The 18,202-nt window shown below is 38.2% G+C and overlaps 1 protein-coding gene across 2 annotated transcripts in view; it reads left to right on the top strand.

The window, feature by feature from the left end:
* PGR (progesterone receptor) overlaps window positions 1-18,202 on the top strand; it is a 102,180-nt gene that overhangs the window by 35,648 nt on the left and 48,330 nt on the right. For both annotated transcript variants that reach the window (XM_006833755.1, XM_006833756.1), the window contains exon 3: window positions 14,212-14,328. In XM_006833755.1, the coding sequence (XP_006833818.1) occupies window positions 14,212-14,328 (117 nt within the window). The remainder of the gene's footprint in view (window positions 1-14,211; window positions 14,329-18,202) is intronic.

Here is an 18,202-nt window from a genome sequence, read left to right as displayed (position 1 = left end):
TGTGGCAGCGGTAGTGAGGTTGGCCCAGGATCGGACATTGTTTCGTTCTGCTGTGCATGGGGTCACTATGAGTCGGTTCTGACTCGATGGCACCTGATAACAACAACAACAGTACGGAGTCCTGGTGCGGCATTACAGGATAATGCACTGGACCACATGGTCGGTTTGAACTACAAGGTTGGCACTTCCAACCCACCCGTTGCTCCTCAGAAACCCTATACAAGTTTGCTATGAGTCAGAATCCACTCGAAGGCATTTAACAATGGTGGTGCTTTAGGATCAGCACTGGACTGCAAACCACAAGCAAAGAATAGTGGTGAAAACTGAAGACACTTGGAAACAATTAGTCCAAGGGACCAACAGATCCGGTGAACATCCGACTCCGTGACCCTGAGACCAAAAGGCCTTGCAGGATCCCTCTACCACTGTCAACTGCTCTGAAAGAGATCACATTAGAAGGTCCTGGAGAGAGTGGGAGAAATGTTGAGCAAAACTCAAAATCATAAAAGGACCAGGCTTACTAGTCAGATAGAGACTGCTGAGACCCCAAAGTCTGGAACTGAACTCACCCCCATTGTTCTATTTTCAGCCAAGTGATAGATAGGTATATAGGGGGGACAACAACCATTTGAGATTAAAAGGTCAGCATTTACCCAAAGACAAAATTCAGAGGAGTTAGGAAATAAGAGGAAACCAGAAACACAGGGAGGGAGTAAAATAAGTGATGTTGCATTGAGGGGATTTCAATCATTGAGATGAAATGATTTGTTGAATGTAAAACTGATGATCTTCTCTCTAAACTTTCACTCAATCGAGAGTAAAAAGTTTTTGTTTGTTTTTTTTTTAAAGGTGGAGGAAGTGCTATTCTCTATCCTCACTGTTCTCCAATGTAGTTTAGCTCTTCCTCCACCTTTCAGGGGCTTATGTGCCCTCTTGATGTGCAGTGCCTATGTTTATATTCACAGGCCAACACATTCTATATCTTTTTGTTCCCAAGCCCAAGACCCCTGAAGTCTACTCTGTTATCATACTTGATAGCTGCTGTTGAGTCAGCACCTATTCATGGAGAGCACAAGCATGACTGACAAGATAAGAAGTCTTTGATCCATAAGGTTTTCATTGGCTGATTTTCAGAAATAGATTGCTAAGTCTTTCTTCCTAGTCTTTCTTAGTCTGGAAGCTCCATTGAAACCTTTTCAGCATCATAGCAACACATAGACCTCCACTAAAGAGTGGTGGTTGCCTGTTAGTTGCGTAGGCCAGTCTTCTCTGGCCTAATTATTTCCATGCACCATACTTGTCATTTGTCCTTGGGCAAAATAATTATCCCTGTAACATTTATTTTGCCATAAGGATTATATGAAATAAATCATTGAAGTTTCTGGCATGTTGACACATAATTTATTCAGTAAGACATTTTTGTTTTTCCTTTTCCCTCCCCTCTCCCCATAACTTTTCCCTTGACCTTTATCTAATTTGGGATTACATTAAAATGCTTGAGAACTTAATGGTTCAACATTGTCTAGCTTTCTTTCACACTCTGATGGATGCTCATTTTTCTCCCATCTCATCATTCTTGTTCTTTGTAAGCAATCCTAGAGTGACTATGTGAAAAAGTCATCTGAATCTTTGTGTCCCAATCTGTGTGAAGCCTCAAATACTTCACACGCCAACATATTCTATAGCTATAAAATCTAGTTCTAGAAAACTGATAACAAAACCTTTGTTCTGTTGCTGTTGCTGTTAGGTGCCGTCAAGTCAGTTACAGCTCATAGCAACCCTGTATAGAACCAACTCAATGGTACTTAACAACAACATAAGGTTTCTGAGGCAGCACATTTTTTACAGGACAGAAGCCTCATCTTTCTCTTGTGGAATAGCTGGTGGGTATGAACTGCCAACCTTGTGTTGGCCAATGCTTATTCCACTATGCCACCAGCACGTCAACATTTTTTCCCTCTAATAGCTAATTATCCACTTTTCTTCCAAGACTGTTGTTGTGTGCCATTCAGTTAATTCCAACTCATAATGACCCTAAAGTCAAAATGCCTCCTAGAGTTTCCTAGGCTGCATCTCTAGGGAAGCAGATTACCAAGTCTTTTCTTCCATGGAGGAAGGAATTGGGAAGTTTGAACTGTGAACCTTTTGGTTAGTAGATGAGCACTTAACCATTGTGCCACTAAGGTACCTTTTCTAGGGCTATATCCTAATTAATGTTGTTGTTGTTAAGTTCCATTGAGTCAATTCTGACCCATAGTGACCCTGTATAGAGTTTCCGAGGAGCTACTGGTGAGTTTGAACCACTGACTTTGTGGTTCAAACTGACCTTGTGGTGCAGTGCATTATCCCATAGCACCACACCAGGACTCTATTCTAGTTAATTGTTGTGGTTGTTATTAAGTGCAGTCAAGTCAGTTCTGACTCACAGCAACCCTGTATAGGGTTTCCAAGGAGCAGCTGATGGATTTGAACTGCTGATCTTGTGGTTTGCAGTCCAGTGCTGATCCTACAGTGCCGCAAAGCTATTTTGTTCTTAGAGTTTTCCTCCTTTGCAACTTCTATAACTTTTTAAATGCATATAAACTAATAATATCTAGCCTCCATTCCTAAATTTAAATTATAGATTATCATTTTAGTCAGAATGACTTCTTGTCAACCTGCTTTTTACTGACAATACTGTAGTGAATTTAGGAGTAACAACAGTGTTCAGTTTGAGCTCTCTACCTGTTTATTGTTATTGTTAAGTGTCATCAAGTTGGTTCTGACACATAGCAACTTTGTATAGAGTTACCAAGGAGCAGCTTGTGAGCTTGAACTCCTGACCTTACAGTTCAAACTGACTTTCAGTCCAGTGCATTAACTCACAGTGCCACACCAGGATCTCTGCCTTTATCTTATGAGTAATGAGCAGGAACATCAGGACATGAATGTGTTTTTCAAAATCACAATATAAATTGAAGATTGAAGAAAAGTGGTAGTAACAGATAGTATTTGGATTCACAATCCTCACATTGCAACATTTTTTAGACTGATAGGATAATGTTGAAAGAGCTCTGGTAGCGTAGTGGTTATGAATCGGGCTGCCAACCTCAAGGTCAGCAGTTTGAAACTACCAGCGGTTCCATGGGAGAAAGATGAGGCATTCTGCTCCCGTAAAGATTTACAGCCTTGGAAACCCTGTGCAGGGTCACTATGAGTTGGATCCGACTCTTCCACGGTACTTAACACCAACAGGATAATGTTGAAACATAATATTTGATCATGAGATTTCTTCACTTATATATACAGCCTTGCTTGTTGAAAGTGAAGAGGACTTAAAATACTTACTAATAAAGATTAAAGAGCACAGCTTTCGGTATGGATTGCATCTCAATGTAAAGAAAACAAATCCTCACCACTGGACCAATAAACAGTATTGTTTTCAATAGGGAAAAGATTGACATTGTCAAGGACTTCATTCTTCTTAGATCAACTATCAACACTCACAGAAGCAGCAGTCAAGAAATCAGATGACATATTACGTTAGGCAAATCTGCTGCACAAGACCTTTTCAAAGTGTTGAAGAACAAAGATATCAGCTTGAGGACTAAGGTGTGCCTGACCCAAGCCATGGTATTTCAATAACCTTATGCATGCGAAAGCTGGACAGTGAATAAGGAAGACCACAGAAGAATTGACGCATTTTAGTTATGGTATTGGAAAAGAATATTGAAAGTGCCATGGGCTGCCAAAAGAACCAATACATCAGTGTTGGAAGAAGTGCAGCCAGTGTGCTCCTTAGAGGCCAGGATGGCCAAACTTCATCTCTCATGCTTTGGATATATTGTCAGGAGGGACCAGTCACTGGAGAAGGATATCATGTTTGGTAATGTGGAGGGTCAGAGAAAAAACGGAAGACCCCTAGTAAGATGGGCTGGCAAAACAGCAGCATCAATCGCTCAAGTGTGGCAATAACTGTGAGGTTGGCCCAGGACCAGGCAGTGTTTTGTTCTGTAGTGCATAGGGTCGCTATGAGTTGGTACTGACTCAATGGCACCTAACAACAACATATACAGCCAGGTACCTAAAGGAATGATGTGTATAATGGAATGGCCCTTTCTGCATTATGGTAGCTCTGAGCCCTGGCCAGGCATTCCAGTACAGAGATTGTGCCTGGACCCCATGCCCAGTTATCTTAGTCAGCACTATTGGAACTGGCTGGCTGATTGCAGCATTTCTTAGGCCAAAAGATCTCTCAAAGAAGATTAACCTTTAACTATGCCCCCTATGTTTGGATCATATGGCAGTGTTTCTGCACTTTTGACAGCCCAACACTTACTGCTAAAAATGATCATAGCTTTGAGTAGACGAGCTTCCAGATTTCATTAAGCCATTCAAGCCCATTATGGGAAATCCTTATAGACATGAGTCAAGCTAGCCCCTCAAGGTAGTGGCTTCATGCTCCCCATTACCTTCAATTTTCAGAAATTTTCCCTTCTATTCAAATTGGCTTCAGCCAGAACCAACTTCTTATAAGTCTGTTTTCAAAAGTTGGAATTCTCAGCTCTATTTCTCCCCTAAGAATCATAATGATATCCTTTTTTGTCAATATAATATCTTCATTTATACTTAAGTATATACTTAAATGTTTTTTATTCAGTATTCATCAGTTCTTTCATACCATACTTGCTACCTTGTACATTCCCTGTTTTAATTCACATTTCATTGATTGGATTATATCTTTAGGAATCTCTTTAGGATAGGTAAATTTAGTCATATTTTAAAATTTTCTGTATATTTGAGAATCCTTTTCAGCTTCATTTAAATATGAATAACTAGACTAAATATAGTATTTCTGAGTCACATGTAGAATAGACATGATTATATTTGAGATTTGTTATTGTTAGGAGCCTTCTAGTCAGTTCTGACTCATATTGACCCCATACACAACAGAACAAAATGCTGCCCAGTCCTGTGCCATCTGCACAGTTGTTATGCCTGAGCCCATTACTGTTGCTATCTATCTTGTTTGGAGTCTTCCTCGTTTTTTACTTTATGAAGGATGATGTAATTATCCCTCATGAATTTGGGATTTAGGAATATGATAATAGTCATTATTATAGCATATTCATTGAACACTTGCTATATGCCTGACTGTTCTAAGCTCTTATATGTATGAACTCATTTAATCCTAAGAACAACCCTCAAAAAACAGTTCAACCCTAGGTATTAACATGGTTTTTGCTTTACTTGCAAAGCGTCACCACTGGTGAAGTAAAAATACACACTTAGTCAGTATTGCTTTAAAGCCTATACTCTTAACTTTCTGTACTATTTAATTATTGTCACTGTTGTTGTTAAGTGTTGTTGAGTTGGTTCTGACTCATAGAGACTCTGTATAGGGTTTCCAAGGAGCTACTGGTAAGTTGAACTGCAGACCTTCAGGTTCAAAACAACCTTGTGATCCAGTGCTTATCCTATATTGCTAAATCAGAACTCCTATCTAATTACTAATTAGCCTAAAATGTCTATAAATGTGACCTTGATGTATTACTCAACTTCTTAGCTTAAAAGAGTATGGTAATAATACTTACCTACCATGGTTAACTAAGGACCTTTGGTAGAGTAGTGGTTATGAATTGGGCTGCGAACCACAAGGTCAGAAGTTTGAAACTACCAGCTGTTCTGCGGGAGAAAGATGAGGCTTTCTGCTCCCGTCAAGATTTACAGCCTCGGAAACCCTGTACAGGGTTGCTATGGGTTGGAACCGACTCGACAGCACTTAACAACAACAACAACGACAACAGAGAGATGAGTTGAAATGTCAGCACTCTAGATAAGATTTTGCAGCTATTATACAAACACATATTTGGAAATCAAAGCCATTAAGAAGATAATGATAACCCACAAAGTTTGTACGCATGGAATACAACATATATGGGATAGGCAGAGGATGAGGGTTTGTCAAAGGAAACTTAAAATGAACTGTTGGAAAGACAAATGAAGAGTCACAAGAGTGTTGACCCCCCAAAAGCAAGCAAGTGGAGAAAGATGGCCAAGAAATTATCAGTAGCAACTGATACCACAGGTCAAACAAGAGACCAAAGACATGATTTAAAAATAAAATTACAGATCAATATCCCTCATGAACATAGGTGCAAAAATTCTTAACAAAACCTTAGCCAATAGAATGAAACAACAACAACAAAAATAATACATCATGATCAAGTGGTATTCATACCAGAAATGAAGAAATGAAAGGCTGGCTCAATATTAGACAAACAACCTAATCCACCTTATAAATAAAACAAATAAAAAGAATCACATGATCACATTGATTGATGCAGAAAAGGCATTTGACAAAATCCAACATCCATTCTTCATAAAAACACTCAACAAAGTAAGAATTGAAGGGAAATTCCTCAACATAATTAAGAGCATATATACTTGGTGTGGCGCTGTGGGATAATTCACCAGTCACTCCTCAGAAACCCTATGTAGGGTCATTATGTGTCATATTCTACTCGATAGTACTTAATAACAACAACAACATACAAATCCAACAGCCAACATTATTCTCAATGGAGAAAAACTGAAAGCATTCCCTTGGTGAACAGGAACCAGACAAGCATTCCCTTTATAACCATTCCTATTCAGTTTTATGTTAGAAGTGTTAGTTAGCTCTATAAGGCAAGAAAGGGGAATGAAAGGCATCAAAATTGGCAAAGAAGAAGCAAAACTTTCTCTATTTTTAGATTATATGATCCTATACATAGAAAATCCCAAAGACTCATCAAGAAAATTATTGGAACTCATTGAAAGATTCAGCAAAGTGACAGGGTACAAGATCAATATGTAAAAATTAGTTAGATTCCTCTATACTAATAAAAACAGCTCTGAAAAGAAGATTAGGAAAACAATACCAAATACAATAGCCACCCAAATGATGAAATAATTAGGAAGAAATTTCACCAGAGAAACAAAATGCTTATACAAAGGAAACTACAAAACACTACTACAAGAAACCAAAAGAGATTTAGAAAACTGGAAGAATATACCATAACGATGGATAGGAAGACTTAACATTGTGAAAATGTCAACAGTACCTATAGCAATCTATAGATATAATGTAATCTCAATCCAGATTCCAATATTATTCTTGAAAGAGATGAAAAAACTGATCAGTAGCTTTATGTGGAAAGGAAAGAGACCTTGGATAAGCAAAGCTTTGCTTAAGCAGAAGAACAAAGTTTGAGGCGTCTCAATCTCTGATATCAAAATTTTCTACAAAGGAACAATGGTCAAAACAGCTTATTACCAGTACAATGAAAAAATACGTAGACTTGAGAACCCAGAAGTAAATCTATCAACATATAATCAACTAATCTTTGAAAAAGGGCCAAAATGCATTGAATGAGGAAGAGATAGTCTCTTAAACAAATGGTTCTGGCAAAACTGGAATCTGCTTTCAAAAGAATGAAACAAGGCCCATATCTCACACCATGCACAATAACAAACTCAACATGGATTAATGATCTAAATGTAAAACCTATACCTTTGAAAATATAGAGACAAATTTAGGAGCTCTAATACTTGGCATAATGCACTATCAAACATTACTGAAAACTCACAACAGTAGAAGACAAAATAGATGGCTGGTACTTCCTAAAAATCAGGCTCTTATGTACATCAAAAGATTTTACCCAGGAGTAAAAAGGGAGCCCACAGAATAGGGGAAATAATTGTAACGACATATCAAAAAAGGGAATAGTCTCAAATTTATAGAAAACTACAACAACTCTCTAAGAAAAAAACAAAAAACTTGATTCAAAAATGGGCACAGGACATGAACAGACGCTTCACCAAGGAAGACATTCAGACAACCAACAAACATATGAAGAAATGTTCACAATCATTAGTCACTTGAGAGATGCAATCAAAACAACAATGAGATATAATTTTACCCCAACATTAATAGCAAAGTTTAAAAAAACAACAAATACTGAAGAGGGTGTGGAGCGACAGGGACCCTCCTGCATTACTGGTAAGACTGTAAAATGGTTCAAGCACTCTGGAAAACTATATGGCATTTCCTTAGAAAGTTGGAAATAGAAATGCTGTAGGACCCATCAATCCCTCTACGTGGTATGCATCCACAAAAAAGGAGAACCAGGACATGAGTAGATATATGCATTAGTGTTCATCACAACACTATTCACAAAGCCAAAAGGTGGATCCAACCTAAGGGCCCATCAATGGAAAAATGGATAAGCAAATTTTGGTACATGGAATACTATGCAATATTGAAGAATAACAATGAATCTGTGAAACACATCATAACATGGATTAACCTGGAGCACATTGTGTTGAGTGAAATTAGTCAATGACAAAAGGACAAATACTGTATTAAACCACTATTGAAAAAAAGTCAAGAAAAGGTTTCATAATAAAAGCAATGTTATTTGATGGCTACCAGTGGTGGAAGGAAAGGGAGAGTAATTCACTGGCTAGGGGGTAGACACATGTTCACTTGGATGATGGGAGAGCAATATACAAGAAGGCGGAGGACAATAAAGATGAGAAAGGTTGGCAGAATAATAAAAACAGGTGAAGACACTGGGAGGTATGCAAGGGCTAAAAGGAATAGAAGTAAATAGTGATCTATATACAACCTTGGACCAACGATGTTTTGCAGGTAGATACATGGACAGACAAAGGCTGAATGGGTATGGAGGCACAGTAGGATATATGTATGTAAACTTCCATTTATCCTACACATAATTTGAAAGAGTTTATTTATGCATGTGTACTTACCTTTCCTGCAATACAACTATGAATGTGGAGGAGCATACAGTAGGCAACCTGGTGAAAACTTCTTAGATATTAGCAAACATCTTAAGGTAGTGAGTTATAATCTCTGGGGACAGCATGGTCAAGTGGTATAATATAGTCCACAAGGAAAATTTTCTATATCCTGTTAGGGTGAATAGTGTGTGAAATCTTGAAAGCTCGTGAGTAATTGCCTAAGGTGCAGCTATGTGTCTCTTCATGTGCAGAATTAAAGAGGCTTGTAATGAATTGTTTCAGTAGGCTAATGGAACATGTGAACATCAGTCTCCATGACTCTGAGACCAGAAGAACTAGACAGGGTCTGAGTACCACCATACCACCACCAACTGCTTTGAAAGGGACCCCAGATAAAGCAGCAAAAATTGTAGAACAAAAGTTAAGATTTTTTTTTTTTTTTTTAAAAAAGGAAAATGACTGAGTTTACTGGTCAGAAAGAGACTGGAGGAACATGACACTCCCCTTTAGGTCTGGAAAGGAACTCACCTTCTTGGCTCAGTTTTGAGCCAAGTAGACAATAGGTATATATTGTTAAGTGCTGTCAAGTCAGTTCTGATTCATAGTAACCCTGAGGAGCAGCTGGGAAGTTTGAACTACTGACTTTGTGGTTCAAACCAACTTTAAGGTTGAGTGCTTATCCTATGGTGCCACACCAGGACTACAGATAGGTATATAGGGGAGACAAAACACTGTACACGGTCACTATTTTGAGTGATTGACAAAACACTATACAGGGTCACTATTTTGAGTGATTGACCATTTTGAGTGAGTGGTCAATCACTCAAAATCAAAAGGGCAACATTTGTTTATAGACAAAGTTGCACAGGATGGGAAGGTGGGTGGAATGGAAATAGTACCCATAAGGAGGAAGCAGGATAGCTGTTGTTGCATGGAGGAGATTGCAATCATTGAGATGAAGCAAAGTGTATGATTTATTGAATATAAAACAGATTATCATGTCTGTGAACTTTCATTAAATTCACAATAAGAAATTTAAAAACCAATTAAAAGGGGAAATAAAGAGGCCACTGCATTTGAAGATGAGAAATCAATCCTTGATGACCTTAAGCAACTACAGAAGAATAGTTAGCTTTTAAACCAAATCACTGTAAGGTGAGAGAAAAAGGAAACTCGGTGATTAGAGACAGCAAATGTAAATGACTGTCCAACAACTTTGATGACAAAGGAATACAGTCAAGGAGAATTTAGAATGAGACATTGTTTTGTTTGAGGCTAAAATTTTTGGAATGGAAAAGTGTTAGGGAAAAAAGAGACTATCATTACAGAGAGAAAGACAAAAGGATTTAGCAGAGAAAGGACAAGATTTGAAACTGGTAAGAAGGAATGGTTTCATTAGCCTACTTACCAGAGCCCTGGTTAGTAGGACCCTGTCTTAGACACTGAAGGGCGTGTTATTGTAGGGCATTTAAGGTTTAGAAATGAGACAGGTTAAGGTTTATAAATGCATTCTTTCCCTACTAGGCTTTTGTTTCTTTGTTTTCTGGATATTTATGACCTTGGAGAAGAAAGTAGACAGCCCTGCTCCAAGCAGCAATTATATCCAACAATTACACTGCATTCGTGACGCAATGATTAAATACTCAGTGACTAACCAAAAAGTCAGTGGTTGAAATCCACCAGCCCTCTCCACAGGAGACTAAAACACGAGAAGCCCGGATGCCATAGTGGGTTATGCAGTGGGCTGCTAACTGCAAGGTCTGGAGTGTGAACTCACCAGCTGCTCTTTGGGAGACATATGAGGGTGTCTGCTCCTGTAAAGATCTATAGTCTCAGAAACCCTAGGGGGGCCCATTCTATTATGTCCTATAGACTCACTGTGATTCAGAATCAAGTCAATGGTAGTGGGTGGGATTGCAAAATCCAGTAGGAAAATTTCCATCATCTTTAAAATAGTTTTTATTGTTTATAAAGTACAAGTAAAGTGAAGATATTAAAAGACTCAGTCTATTTTAAAGAAACTGAAAAAAACAAAGTGCTATTGCCTATCAGTTTGTCTTGCTGTGGTGGCTTGTGTGTTGCTGTGATATTTTAAATACCAGTAAGGTCACCCATAGTGGACAGGTTTCAGCCGAGCTTCTAGACTAAGATACATTAGCAAGAAGGAGAAGCAGACCATTTCTGAATGATTCTCCACTGAAAACTTTATGAATAGCAACAGAACATTGTCAGATAATAGTGCAGGTTAGAAGGCACTCAAAATATGACTGGGGAAGAGCTGCCTCCTCAAAGTAGAATTGACCATAATGATGTAAAAGCTTTTGAGATCTTCATTTGCTGATGGGACACAATTCAAAATGGGAATAACAGCTGCAAATGTCCATTAATAATCAGAACGTGGATTGCACAAAGTAGGAATCTAGGAAAATTAGAAGTTTATCAAACATTAAATTGTTGTTAGTGCTGTCGAGTCAATTTCGACCCATAGCGACCCTACATAGGGTTTCCGAGGAGCAGCTGGTGAGCTTAAACCCCTGACATTGCAGTTCAAATGGCTTTGCAGTCTGGCACATTAACCCACAGCATCACACCAGGACTCCATTAAATAGAGCATACGAATTTCGATATCCTAGGCATTGTTGTTGTTGTTGTCAGGTGCCATCGAGTCGGAACCGACTCATAGCGACCCCATGCACAGCAGAACGAAACAATGCTCGATCCTGGGCCAACCTCACCACTGCTGCCACCCCCGAGTCCATCAATGATGCCACCTGGCCGATCCATCTCGTTGGAGGTCTTCCTCTTTTTCTCTGACCCTCCACCCTACCCAGCATGACATCCTTCTCCAACGATTGTTTCCTCCGGACTACATGTCCAAAGTAGGAGAGACGAAGCTTAGCCATCCTGGCCTCCAAGGAGCACTCTGGCTGCACTTCTTCCAAAACAGATCTATTGGTTCTTTTGGCAGTCCATGGCACCCTCAGTATTCTCCTCCAACACCACAACTCAAAGGCATCAATTCTTCTACGATCCTCTTTATTCACTGTCCAGCTTTCGCATCCTAGGCATTAGTGAGCTAAAATGAACTGGTATTGGGCATTTTAAATCAGACAATCAAATTGAAGAGGAATGGCGTCATATTCATCTTCTAAAAGAGCATTTAAAAGTCTATCTTGAAGTATAGTGCTTGCTGACATAGGATACTACTGGAGTCCTGATGTGGTGCCATAGGATAAGCACTGGACAGCAAGGTCGGTTTGAACTACAAGGTCGGCAGTTCAAACTCACAAGCTACTCCTTGGGAACCCTATACAGGGTCACTATGAGTCAACCCAACTTGAGAGCACTTAACAGCCAGAAGGAAGACCAGTTACTATGATGGTTATTCAAAGTTACAGTTATTCAAATTTATATATCAACCACTAAAACCAATGATGATGAAATTGAAGATTTCTACCAACTTCTATAGTCTAAAATTGATCAAACATACAATCAAGATGCATTGATCATTACTGATGATTGGAATGTGAAAGTTGGAAACAAGGAGGAAGGAAAATATGACCTTGGAGATAGAAGCTGGAAAATATGGCCTTGGTGATAGAAATTATGCTGGAAATTACATGATAGAATTTTGCAAGAATAAGGTTGGGAGTTCAAACCCACCAGCCATTCCTTGGAAACTCTATTCAGGGTTGTTTGAGTTGGAACTAATTTGAGGGCACTTTGTAGCAACTACAATAACTTATTCATGCAAATGCCATTTTCAACAATGTAAACAACAGCTAACAACAATAACAACATTGTTGGAAAAAGGATAGCCAGAGTAAATGCTCTAGTTAATTATTGTCTACACATTTATGCTGAAATATTATTAAAGCTTACCATTTTTGCTTAATCTAAACAAATTTGATTGTTCCATGTGTTATTAAATGGAACATATTTGTGGTTCAAAAATCTCATTTTTCAATACTAAAATCTTATGCCAGACTCTTTGAAGGGCACAAGACATTTTCCCTACACAGAATAACTGCCGGGAGATGTGTTCTCTCCATAATTTTTCTGTAATTCTGTCCTATTCTTCATTGCATATTTCTCACTATTGTAAGTTGTTCTCCCTTAATCCTTACTTTTATTCACTGTGTTTTCTAATTTGTGGCCAAAATGAACCAGAAAATAGTCAGTACAATTGGTAAAGGTTTTTTTGTTTTGTTTTAACATATTATTCTCAATCATTATACTCTGAGAGCGTGAGATCACTCCAGCCTTTTCCAATAGAACTAAGTGCTTTCCATATTTAGACTCTGTAGTCTATATATATTTTCTTGAAATCTTAAATGTCAGAAAGAAAGGTCTTACTAAAGTTTGACTATCTTAAGCTTATAATGCTTATCAACAACATGTGACTAATCCTGAAATGATGGCAAAGTCTAAGGGCAATTGGACTTCTGGTGTGGCACTGTGGATCAGCACTAGACTGTGAACCACAAGGTCAGCAGTTCAAATCCACCAGCTGCTCCTTGGAAACCCTATACAAGTCACTATGAGTCAGAACTGACTCAAAGGCACTTAATAACAATAAGGGCAATCTAGAGTCCTCATGTGGTGCTGTGGGATAAACAATGGACTGTTAACCACAAGATGAACAGTGGTTCAAAGCCACCAGCCACTCATCAGAAATCCTATACAGGGTCATTTTGAGTTGGAACCAACTTGATGACACTTAACAACAATAAGGTCAATCTGACATTGATGCTATTAAGAAGATACACAGGAATCTTTCACAACAAATTATCCTAAGCTGTTATTGTTTAGGTTCCTAAAGCACTGGTAAAGTACATGGGATCACTATGAGGAAGATCTGACTTGGTGATACCTAACAACAACAGCTTCTGTTCAAAGTTTGCAGTAAAGAACATAGGTGCATTCAACATGTGCTTAAGCAAGCAGGGGAAAGCATATGCCTAAATGGTAGGCAAGCTAAAATGTCATGTCTGTGGGACAGTTAATAGCAAAATGATTCTTGACCTACAACATTTCTGGGAAAGTGCAGATTGTCTTTTATTAGAAATATATTCCCCTAAGAACTTATGCTCATGTACTCTCACATTCTAGGTTTGTAGAACAACAAAATCAGTCACATTGAGCAAGAGACTGGCTGAGACAGGGGCTGCAAAATGTCCCCTACCATTCATGCACCTACTGAAGTAATACTGCCAGGAAATCATGAGGTTAACGGCCTGTGGACATATTGTGTGGCAAAATTAGTGTGTTCCTGTCAGTCTTTACATATACATCCTAGAATCGTAATGGCAGGTGCGCAGATGGAGTGTTTACATTATTACTACCCTCTTTTTTAGTTGCAATTGAATAAAATTTCTGGCGTCTTTAGATATTGTAAGTAAGTTTTACTTTTTTCCTCTCTTTTAGGACAGCATAACTATTTATGTGCTGGAAGAAATGACTGCATTGTTGACAAAATCCGCAGAAAAAACTGCCCAGCATGTCGCCTTAGAAAGTGTTGTCAGGCTGGCATGGTCCTTGGAGGTAATTCTGAAGTTTTCGTCAATAACACAATAACAAACTTTCCAATATTCTAGCTTTCTGATTCACCTTTTTCTTTACTTTGCTTTTTTATCTTGATGATTGGTGGTGACCCTTCATGCTTAATGGCTGAATGAAGCAACAAATGACTACCCCATAGAGTTCTAGATTGCCAGTGTCCTGAAGTACGTTATAAGAAGTACAAAACTTCCCCTGACTTTTACTAGCTGTGGAAGAGCAGCTGGAGAGTTTGAACTGTCAGCTTTGCTTTAAACCAACCTGAGGTCGATTGCTTATCCTATGGCACCATACCAGGACTCCAGATCCCATTTAATTCACTGATTTTGTTGTTAAGTGCCATCAGATGAAATTACTTTTTCTGGATTTCCATCACACTTTATGTTGTTGTTGTTGTTAAGTGCCATTGAGTTGGAGTCTAGACTGTGCCACTCAACAACTTGTGTGACCCTGACTAAGTCACCAACGCTTTCTGAGCAGCAGTCTCTTTATCTATAAAATGAGATAATTTAGGTCCCTTCCAGGACAAAAATTGGTTCCACAAGGTCAGCAGGTCAAACTTACCAACTGCTCCTTGGACACACTATGCAGGGTCACTATGAGTCAGAACTCACTCAAAGGCACTTAATAACAATAAGGGCAATCTGAAGTCCTGGTTCCACCAGTTGATCAGGTGCCATGTTCTCCGTAGGAATCCATTTGAAGGTGGCAGTGGTGGTTGTGTGCCGTGGAGTTGGTTCCCACTCATAGCGACCCTGTAAATCTTCGCAGGAACAGAAAGCCACATCTTTCTGCCTCGTAACCAACTACACTACTAGGGCTCCTGGAGAGTTAAATTAATGGATCCCCTTTCCTATATTTTTGGTATTAAGAGCCTCCAAGAAATTTTAGTAATAGAGCAGACATTGAAAAAATTAATGCTAGATGGTGATAAATAGTTGTAATGAAAATAAACAGGGTAAGGGAGATCAAGGGTGCCTGCGTTGCTGGAAATAATCCCCTCTTAATTTTGTTGCTCAGCTTATTTACATCCTGAGCAATTATATCTGTGAAATCATGGAGTTTTTATTTAATCATAATTTTTCAAAAATGTGCTACAATATGTACATAACTGCTGTAGAATATTTCTTTAATGTATCATCTAAATACAGCTTGTGTTTCATCAATGCATTATGTGTATCTTCCTTTGGGAAAAACACTATTCTTAAACTGATATTTATCAAGTTTCGACACTTAGCCAAAATATTACTTCCTTTCTAGAGCATTTTTTTTTTCCATATAGCGACACTATATAGGGTTTCCAAGGAGCAGGTGGAGAGTTTGAACTGTCGACTTGGCAGTTCAAACTGACCTCAAGGTCAAGGGCCTATCCTATGGCACCACACCAGGATTCTAGATCTCATTTAATTAAATAATTGATTTTGTGTTAAGTGCTACTGAGTCAGTTCTGACTCAAAGCAACCCTGTATAAAGTTTCCGAGGAGCAGCTGGTGGGTTTGAACTGCCAACATTGTGGTTATCAGTCCAGTGCTGATTCTACAGTGCCACATCAGGAGTCCAACTGATTGATTATAGTACTTATTGATTAGGTATTTGTTTTCTGTATAAACTCAAGGATAGCAATCAAGTCTCAATCTTTTATTATCTGTAACACTGTCTACTAAAGAGAGATGACCCAAGGGAATGTGAAAGTCATTGGACAGTATCATTAATATCGCATGCAAGTAAAAGTTTGCTAAAGATAATTCAACAATGACTGCAGCAGGACATTGACAGGGAGCTGTCAGAAGCTCAGGCTATATTCAGAAAAGGATGTGGAGAGCGAGATATCACTACTGACATCAGATGGATCTTCACTGATAGCAGAGAATACCAGAAAGATGTTTACCTGTGCTTTATTGATTAAGCAAAGTCTTTCAGTTGTGTGGGTCATAATAAAATATGGAAACTTTGCAGAGAATGAATAGTCCGGAACATTTTATTTTGCTGTTGAGGAACCTGTACATAGACCAAAAGGCAGTTGTTGGAACAGAATAAGGGAACACTGAATGTCTTAAAATTAAGACTGTGTGTGCCAGGGTTGTATTCTTTCACCAAAGTTATTCAATCTGTATACTGAACACATAATCTGAGAAACTAGATTATATGAAGAAGAATGTGGCATCAGGATTGGAGGAAGGCTCATTAACAACCTGCAAACCTTGGAGATCTCCAAGGAATGCTGATCCTATAGATGTCTAAAGGAGGTAGGGACCTTCCCTAGAGCTAGTGCTCTGAATTCAGACATTTAGCTTCCTAAACTGTGAGAGAATAAATTTCTATTTGTTAAGGCCATCCACTTGTGATAATTCTGTTATACAGCACTAGATAACTGAAACAGTCAGCATCACAAATAAGAAATATGGCAGTGGTACATAATTTACATATTTCATAAGTGGACTTTCATAGAGGTTTACTAGAAAGAAGCTGGCAATACTTGATATGATGTAGTTCTGATCGTATTTTGCCTGAGAGAGAGAAAGTGACTAGAGTCTGAGAGTAAACAAGTCAACACTTGTATCCCAGGAAGAAGGTAGTCAATTCATAGAATGAGACTGGAAGTGCTAGTATTATATTAAGTTTCTGGAGGAAGGGAGAGTGTGTACTTATAACCTGTTAAGAGTGAGAGTCTTCTTTGAGTGATTAATCAAGGTTGCTCATGGTTGGATTTTTCCATAATTAGGAAAAAGTGTCACAACACTAATCATTGCAGGAACATCATCAAAAATAGAGGCTGCACCTATTTATTCATTCATTCATTAAACCAAGCACCCTTGGTTTATTTGTTCTTTCTCTTTCTTTTTCTAGCTCTCATCCTTCCCTCTCTTCCTCTCTCCTTTTTTCCTTTCACTTTTGTGTGATTTCTTCTCAAAACTGTGTGATTCTCACTCAGTTTTTTGAGACCTTGAGGCTTTTTATTTCTGATATAGATAGAGACTGTTTAAATAACAAAAAGTGAAACAAAATTGAACATTGAAAACCTTTAAAAATATTTAATGAAATCTTATGGTAGAAACATACCAAAGGTCATAAATAATAATGCCTTTAACATGTCATGATACAGATTTTGTTATTGAATAGTTGCTTTCGTTTACTCCCATGGCTGTGTTCTGATGATAAGCATTATACTTGAGTTATTTGGTCTCTTCGTTGCCTATGAGTCTCGTTTTTCATGAATCACTTCCCTTACCTTCAACAGGTCACAGTGAACTTTGCATTTGGCTCATTGCTGTACAGTACTGAATACGAAAGATAGTTAAACATCCATAAAGATGGTAATATATCTTCTAGTTGAGTTGTTCTGCCTCTAATTTCTTGCCTTTAGAAAATACTTTTAATGACTCATAAGAACATACTTTCTAAAATGAATGCCCAACTCATTGCCATGGAGTCAGTTCAGACAGGGACCCTGTAAGGATAGAGTAGAACTGCCCATAGGGTTTCCATCTTTCTCCCCAGTTGAGCAGCTGGTGAGTTCGAACTGTCAACCTTTCAGTAAGCATCTGAGTGCTTTAACACTATGCAACCAGCTCTCCATTCTAAAATGAACACAACTCTATATTTTGCATTTGTAGTAAAGAATGTTAAACTACTATAAAGGTAATTAAGTCTTCAAAAATAAGTACTATTTACATAAAAGAAATTATGAAATTCTCAGTTATGTTTGTTAAAAATCTTTTTAAAGCAAGAGCTTTTTTATAGGATTTTGTCCTTTTTTTATTATAGAGTCTGATTCCCAAATTTTAAAAGTTTATGGTGGAAAGCCAATTTTCCTATCTTGTCCTACATATAAATTCTCCATCACTTTCTCTGACAAGAA

This window comes from Chrysochloris asiatica, unplaced genomic scaffold, assembly GCF_000296735.1.
Source record: "Chrysochloris asiatica unplaced genomic scaffold, ChrAsi1.0 scaffold00008, whole genome shotgun sequence".
NCBI lineage: Eukaryota > Metazoa > Chordata > Mammalia > Afrosoricida > Chrysochloridae > Chrysochloris > Chrysochloris asiatica.
Note: the sequence above shows the minus strand (reverse complement) of the source record. Positions and strands in the feature narration are given on the sequence as shown.